Here is an 8600-nt window from a genome sequence, read left to right on the forward strand (position 1 = left end):
CTTACTACATATACTGCAACATCTCTCTTTTATATATTAAAAATCAATTGGTCCCACCACTTCACCAACTTTTTTTTATCTTTTCCACTACTTTATACATATTTCTTAACTTCCGTGCCAAAACCCAATGTAAAGAATTGAGTGGGATGGCGGAAGTATGACTTAACGTAATTTATGATTTCACGTAACTTATCTGATAAGCTAAAAGTTTAAAACGTGTGTTTAAATAATTTTGATTTCCGATAACTTGTGAGTTATTAAAAATATATTAATAAAAATAAAAGTGAATTTTGAGTAACTTATGACTTGGAAGTAATTTTTATCAAAAAAAAAAAATTCAAAGAAATATAGTCACTCAAAAAAGTACCTCAAACTAACCTCTGACTTTAAAAGTCAGTTTTTGTCTTATTTTTGATTTTAAGCTAACTTCTAACTTATTACACAAACATATATTTTAACTTAATACCCGGATTTTAAGTCCATGCAAAAAAGTTGGCAAACAAGTTCCAGATCTTTCAAGTTAATTTTTAAAGTTGATGCTTAGTTTTCTCTCCTCCTGTGAAAGTCGTTTGAATGTTTTCTCTCCTTCTATAATCTAGAATTGTGAGAGGCTGTGATTTCATGGCAACAACGGGAGACATAGAGATGCAGATGGAAGATTTGAATATTGAAAATGAAGAGAATGAAGAATTAGTCTTCGATGAAGGGGTGGAAGAGGATTGCAACAGGTTTGATCTATGTATTGTGGGTCGTTTTTTGACGGAGAAAAACATCAATGGTCGTGCAATGAGAACAAAGCATGCGGATTTATGGAAACCTGCAATGGGTATAAACATCAAAGATCTCAAGCCTGGGATTTTCTTGTTTCAGTTCTACCATAAGGATGATATGAATTGGGTGCTGAGTAATGGACCGTGGATGTTTGATGGAGCGCTTCCGGTAATGAACATAGTAAGGATGGGAGAAGATGCTGTTAAAGTCTCGCTGAATGAGGTGGATTTCTGGATTCATATACATGAGCTTCTGGTGGGATATATGACAGAGATGGTATGCAAGTAGTTGGGTAATTTTTTTGGAACGTTTCTACAGTATGACGCAAAGAACAACTCAAGCATTTGGCGTGAATTCATGCGATTAAGAATCCGAGTAGATGTTTGTAGGCCTCTCAAAAGAAAGAAGAAGATACTGAAAAAAGATAAAACAGAGATTGTGGTTAACTGTAAGTATGAGAAACTGGGGGACTTTTGTTTCATATGTGGTCTATTGTCACATACAGAACGCTTCTGTAAATAGAAACTGGAGATCACAGATGGGGATATTACCAAAGAATGGGGACACTGGTTACGTGCTCCACCACAGAAAACAGCTGGAGGTAGCAAAAGCAAGTGGCTCCGGGAGGAAGGTGACGGCGACTGGGGGCGGTGGAAAAGAATGGATAACTACAATACTGAAAATCAGGGATTTCAAAAAACTGATTGGTCACGCTCAGCAACTGATTTGCGTGATCAAAGGGATAAGGGGAATAATTCAGAGAAAAATCAGGGATATAGCGGTGAGTACGGAAATAATGTAACAGCTAAGGCGGGGAATTCAAATTCAAGTAATACTAATGGGCTGGATGCTGATGAGTTATATGGGCTAAATTCGGAGGAAATGAAACGGCAGAGAATAGAAGCCCAATACACTGTATTACAGACAAAACAAACAGATACAACAATCAAGGAACCTACTTTTTTTAATGGTGATTGTGCAGGGACCTCTCCAATCTTAATGTACGCAAGCTAGCCAGCAGCAATGAGTCACATTAGTTGAAACTGTCGAGGTCTTGGGAAACCTTGTAAAGTTCGAGCACTTGGTGATCTAATACGAGATCACAAACCCATCTTTGTGTTTTTAAATGAGACAATTTCTTTTTCTAATAAAATCGAGGACCTTAGAGTTAAGTTTTTCTTCGGTCATTGTTTTTCAGTAGATAGAGTTGGGCGTAGTGGAGGGTTGGCTGTTCTATAGAAGCAGGTTGCAAATTGTCAAGTGGCTGGTTACTCTAATCACCATATTGATATGCTGTTTATGGGGAATAGTACTATGTCATGGCGTCTATCATGCTATTATGGATATCCAGAGCGTACAAGACGTAGAGAATCATGGAGCTTAATTCGTAGATTGGCGAACATGTCAAATGTGCCTTGGTGCATCTGGGGAGACTTTAATGATTTCCTTTTTTGATTCAGATAAAAAAGGTACGATTGCACACCCTCAATATCTTCTTGATGGTTTTCGTAAAGTGATTGAAGAATGTCAATTGGCTGAAATAAGTTTAAGAGGTGGTAAGTTCACATGGGAGCGAGCTCGAGGTACTAGTGCTTGGGTAAGAGAAAAGCTGGATCCTGGTTTTGCTAATGCGAGTTGGCTGGCTAAATTCCCAGCGAACAGCCTGAAAGTTGTTCACGCAATAGTCTCTGATCATGAACCGATTGTTTTGGAGCTTTTAAATACGGAGATATCGAACAAAGAGTGGAGATTCTGTTTTGAGAACATCTGGTTAAAAGAACCAGAATTTATCCGGGAAGTTTCTGAAATTTGGGTTTCGACTCCAATAATACATCTCCTTCCAAAAATTGTTGAGATCACCTCGTTTATGGCCAAGTGGGGAAGGTCATTCTTTCATAAGTTCAGAGAAAAGATAAGGAAGCATAAAGCAAACTTAGAAGAGCTTGTGGACTGTGAAGATGCTGAGAGTGTGAAGAAGTATCTAAGTGAGAAAGAACAATTAAATACACTTTTACTTCAAGAAGAGACATATTAGAAGCAGCGTGCTAAACTGTTTTGGCTACGTGAGGGTGACGATAATACTCGGTTCTTTCATGGCTCTGCGTCTGCAAAGAAAAAGGCAAATAAAATTGCTTTTTTGACCAATGATGCTGGAGAAAAGGTTGAGGATCACAATGGAATGTGTGAAGTTGTTCGAGAGTATTTTACCAAGTTGTTCACTGAAGAAGAAGGGATAACTAATATGACAAATCCTGATCGTCATAGGATGTTATCTGTAGACCAGAATCGTAAGCTAACTGAGGAGTTCACATTCGAGGAGTTTACTGCAGCACTAAAGCAAATGCACCCTGACAAAGTTTGGGGCCCTGACGGACTGAATCCAGCTTTTTTTCAAAGCTTTTGTAAAGTGATGGGACATGAGGTGTTTAAGCAATGCACGTAGTGGATCAAAAAGAAAGAATTTCCAGGAGATCTTAACAGTTGGAATGTGGTTTTGATTCCGAAAAAGGAAAATGCTTCTAGTATGAGAGATTTAAGACCCATTGCTCTGTGCAATGTGCTCCATCGAATTATGGCAAAGGTGCTGGCCAATAGATTGCAAGAGGTGCTTCCACCCATAGCTTTTGAGGTGATTCACCATATGTCTCGTAAAAAGCAAGGAAGGATAGGAGAAGTTGCTCTGAAGTTGGACATCAGCAAGGCATATGACAAAGTGAACTGGTCATTCTTGAAACGGCGAATGAAGGCTATGGGTTTTTATGATCAGTGGATTGAGTGGACAATGCTATGTGTCAAAACAGTTACTCATAACTTCACACTAAATGGCTCTCTTGTCGGACCAATTATTCCTAAGAAAGGATTGAGACAAGGCGACCCACTTTCCCCTTATCTATTCTTGCTGGGTGTTGAAGGCTTGTCTAATGCAATTGATGATGCTTCTGGTAATGATATGATTCACGGTTGTCAAATTAGTCAAACAGCACCAACGATTTCCCACCTCTTGTTTGCTTATGACAGTTTTCTATTCTTTCGAGCTATTACTGAGGAAGCAAGAAACATTAAAAACCTCCTTGTCAGTTATGAGAAATACTCAGGACAGTCTGTAAATTTCCAGAAATCGGGTGTGTACTTTAGTGCGAATGTTGCTCAAAACAAGCAAAACGAAATATCACAGATTTTGGAGGTGCATAATGGGATCACAAATACAATGTATCTTGGGCGGTTGCCATCTTTGGTGGGTCGATCGAAGAGAAGAGTATTTAGTTACCTGAAGGAGAAGGCGAGTAAGAAGATTCAACAGTGGGAAGCTAAACCGATATCTCAGGGAGGTAAAACTGTGCTAATAAGGATAAGCACATTTGGAACTTTATGCAAAATCCGAGTTCTCTTGTGGCAAGAGTATTCAAAGGACGATATTTCCCGAATACTCATGTGTTGAAAACAGGTAAAGGACAAGGATCAAGCTTCATATGGTCAGGAATATGGACTACAAAGGAGGAACCATCTAAAGGGTTCAGATGGGTATTGGGAAGTGGGGAAGATATTGTGGCAACTCGAGACCCATGGCTGAGAAACAAAATGAATTTTCAGGTGGAGCAGAATCAATTTTACGCAGGAAGAGATGAAAAGGTTTGTAGCTTATTCTTGCCAGGTGAAAAGAAATGGAACACGAACTTGATTCAGAGGAATTTTCTTAAAGAAGATGCAGAGGCAATCATGTCACTACCTATTTCACAACGTACAGTGGCTGATAGAATAGTGTGGGCTCACTCGAATGATGGTGTATATACGGCTAAGCATGCTTATCGGTTCTGGTATGATGCTCATTTTGGTACTAATGTTGTTCCGCAATGTACAGGGTGGAAAAGTATCTGGCACCTGCAGTTACCTCATAAAATCAAAATGCTTGTGTGGCGTTTTTGTCGAAATGCAATTCTAGTTCGTCGGAGACTGAGCTCTAAAGGAGTCAGAATTCCCATTACGTGTCCCATGTGTGCGGTGGATATTGAGCATATGCTTCATTTGTTTTATGATTGTAGTTTTGCTGCTGGATGCTGGAACCATGTTGGCTTGGTGTATGATTGGAGTCAAACAGAATTTGCCCCAGAATGGTTACTTCAAAAGCTTAGCTCTACAACAAATGAAGAGAAGGTAAAAATTTGCGTGGTTTTATGGGGCATCTGGTACTGGAGGAATAAGAGGGTATGGGAAAGCAAGGTAGTCACACCAGGTTTTGCTATGGACAGCAGTTTTCAAGTGCAATTAGACTGGGTTCAAGCGAGGAAAACACAGGAAACAAATGATCCAGGAAGGACAGATGATAGGGGGGCAAGGCAAAGTTTAAGTGCACGGTGGCAACGTCCTGCAGCTGGAGTGGTTAAAATAAATGTCGATGCCTCCGTCTACCCAGGTACAAATGTTTTCTCAGTAGGAATGGTGATGAGGAATGATGAAGGTAACTTCATGGAAGCCAAAACGTTCAAATTCAGTGGTGAAGTATCAGTAGTCGAGGCCGAGTGTATTGGTGTTCGTAAAGCCTTATCGTGGATCAAAGACCTGCAAATGCAAGACGACGAGATAGTTTTGCAATCGGATTCTCAGCTCACTGTTAATGCAATTCAGAAGCATAGCATAAACTACTTGGAGGTTGGAGAGATAGTTCAGAGCTGCAAGCAGATCCTTAATAGTTTCAGTAGAGTTTCGGTTGTTTTTATCACAAAAAATGCTAACAGGGTAGCACATGAGATAGCTAGAATCCCTTATTTAGTAAATTCCTATAATATATTCACTGTCTCCTCCTACGTGTTTGTTGGAGGCCTTGCATATGACGTGTTGATTTGAATGAATTGAACTAGTAAGTTAAAAAAAAAAAAAAAAAAAATTCCAGGAGTAATATGCTAAAAAAAGCCCATCCCATTCATCCCGACTTTTCATTTCTTAGGTAATGTCTAACTCCATAAACATAGATAATAGCTAATCCGTTTTTTATTTAACTTATCATATTTTAAATTCAATATTTTGATAATAATAGAGAATATAAAATGTTTTTAGGTTTCAAAATGAAGCATGCAAATTAGAGGGGACACCAAGAGACCGTTTGTATAAATTTAAAATAAGTGCTTCAAATAAAAAAGTGAAATAAAAGTTGGAATCAATAAAAGACTTATAGATAATTAAAGTGTTTGAGAAAAAAATAGAAGTCATGAACAAGGGCGGATTCAGGATTTAAAACTCCCCCGGGTTAAAATAATCAAGTATGCTTAACATATAATTCAAAAATTAATAATTTAACGACCAATTTAAGTTATAATAGTATCATGGAGAAGATATGCAACTTTTTAATGTTAAATTCTATTTAATAATTTCCAAAATTTGGATGTTTTAGTGTATATAATACAAAAAATTATATAATTTTAATTTAAAAAGATTAACATGACAAAAATAAATTCGATATTATGATGCCTTTTTTTCATCCTTCCATTAGAATTTCTTTCGAAACTTACTCTGAAATATGAAAGATACCATTTCAATGTGTTTGGGGAAGATATAAAATTTCATAATAATCGATTTTATATACAACTCATAAAATTAAATTATTATAATACCAAAATATATTTTAAATTAACATCATTATTAAGGAATTCAAATTTAAATTAAAACTAAAAAAATAAGAAACACACAAAAATATATCTGTCCACCGAAAAAATAAGATACACATAATAAGGTCTATTCTACAAAACTGTTTCAAATGAGAGAGAAATGATAAATTTATAATATAATTGTTTTAGAAAACTAATTATTATTATAAAACTATAAAATAAACTGTATTATTTGAAACGAAAGAACAAGCAGCGAGAAACAAGAAGTGTTGCACATATATAAAGCTGTACACAGAGAAAGACAGAATGAAAAGAATTGGTTTTCAAAATTTATTCACCCGGGCTAATATCATGCAGCAGCCAGACTGCCAGAGAGCACTAAAAATTTTCTAAAGTATAAATTACAGTGGATCGCGCTCAAATCCACAGTACACTACAAGAAAACAGGTCAAAACTAACCAAAAAAAACCGACCAGGGATAAAACCGACCGACGATCGCGTGGTCGATTTTACCTCGTCAAAATTACAAATTGACGACGGTCTCTGTGACGTGGCTACACATAAAATCGACTGTTAGTCAGGGTCGGTTATGTGTATGACATGGCACTGTCGTAACTGACCGTTCCTTGTGGCCGGTTTTGTTTTCTGCGAAAAAATAATAAAAAATCAATTTAAATAAAAATATCTGTGCGTCAGTCCCTTAAAACGGCGTCGTTTTTTTTGTTTGGTACTAAAACCGACCGATCTGTCGGTCGGTTTTAACCTGCAACTTTTAAATTACTTTTGATAGTAGGAGCTCCCATTCACTTCAAATAAAAATCAAAAGAGAGGAACAAAAGAACTAAAGTGGGGAAGAAATATTGCTTGCAAACATTTGATGTAAGTGATTTTCATTTCTTTTCATTAAATGTGTGTGTGGTGGGTGTGTTAAATGTGTGTTACTGTATTATGATGTATTAAATGTGTGTGATGGAGAAGAATATTTACATTGAATGCATTTGTATTAAATGTATGAAATCATTTGTATTATGTGTGTATGTATTACATGTGTGTGTTAAATGTGATATTACATGTGTGTTAAATGGATGTGTGTGTTAAATGTGTGTTAAATTTATGTGTGTGTTAATTTGTAGATGGCAAACTTGGATTGAAGTTGGATTAGTAATCAAGTGCAAAGTGATAAAATTTCGTTGACTCCGGAATATAAGAATGGTGTAGAAACTCTTTTAAAATTTGCAAGTGAAAATGGAATGGGAGAATATGGAACAATGAAGTGTCCTTGTAAACGTTGTTGAAATTTGAATTGGTTAAATATCGATGATGTTAGATTTTATTTACTTGCTAAGGGGATGCTTGAGGGTTATACTTGTTTTCCTGTAGTGGTAGCCCATGCTCCCGTACACCCCTGGTCATGAAAAAAGCCACTGTTCTCAACTTGTTATAAATATTTCTTGACATTTTACACAAACGAGATGAATAACTATTTTGAGCTTATAAACCAAAAATCCGGACTTTTAAACCCGACCAAACGTACCAAAGAACTGCTGCGTCCAGCTCCAGTAACAGTCTATGATGCGCTCAAGTGTGCATGTATACAAATACAACTGACTCAAGGGTTAGCTTGATTCATGGCATTGAGTTAAAAGTAGGTCAATCATGATTATCCAGAAAACCTGTGCGCTTTAGTGGTCTTTCATCACATAATCATGTGAGACTTGTTCAAATGCCGCTTTCTACTATTAAAGTATGTCTTTGTAGACATGCACTACCGAAAGAAAAATGAGTGTAAAAGTGTACCAACAATTAATGTTTTTGTACTCAGTGTCCCAGACCGCAGTTTCAGCTTCTGCTCAAGTTGGTTGCTAATTAAACCCTTTTCCTTTATTTTATTAGAACAAAGCACAAAAAAACTGTATATTCAAAAAAATAAATAAAGAATATTATAAAAACTAATCTAAATTTGAATTAAATTTTACTCTTAATTTAGTTCACCTATCTATATCACTAATATTAATAATATGTTTAATTAACCAAAAATATAGATTAAATATTATATCATGATTTTATGTAAATACTTCAAACAATATATATGTATGTGTGTGAGAGAGATTCTACTCTTCATTCTAACACATGATCCAATAATATTTAATCTCAATAATTTTGAAGAGATTTGATATTAGATTTTATATATTAACTTGAGTTGTTTAATTATGTGATTGTAGTAATTCT

The 8600-nt window shown here is 36.1% G+C and overlaps 1 protein-coding gene across 1 annotated transcript; it reads left to right on the top strand.

Moving 5' to 3' along the window:
- The first annotated feature begins 645 nt into the window (after nucleotides 1-645).
- LOC108207177 (uncharacterized) lies at nucleotides 646-5613 on the top strand. Its single transcript, XM_017377636.1, has 7 exons — nucleotides 646-1047; nucleotides 1090-1219; nucleotides 1310-1741; nucleotides 2232-2740; nucleotides 2840-3127; nucleotides 3215-4100; nucleotides 4217-5613. The coding sequence occupies exons 1-7, from the start codon at nucleotides 646-648 to the stop codon at nucleotides 5611-5613; spliced, it is 4044 nt and encodes a 1347-aa protein (XP_017233125.1).
- Nucleotides 5614-8600: the final 2987 nt, after the last annotated feature.

The sequence above is a fragment of the Daucus carota genome, chromosome 2 (genome assembly GCF_001625215.2).
Source record: "Daucus carota subsp. sativus chromosome 2, DH1 v3.0, whole genome shotgun sequence".
Classification (NCBI taxonomy): Eukaryota; Viridiplantae; Streptophyta; class Magnoliopsida; order Apiales; family Apiaceae; genus Daucus; species Daucus carota.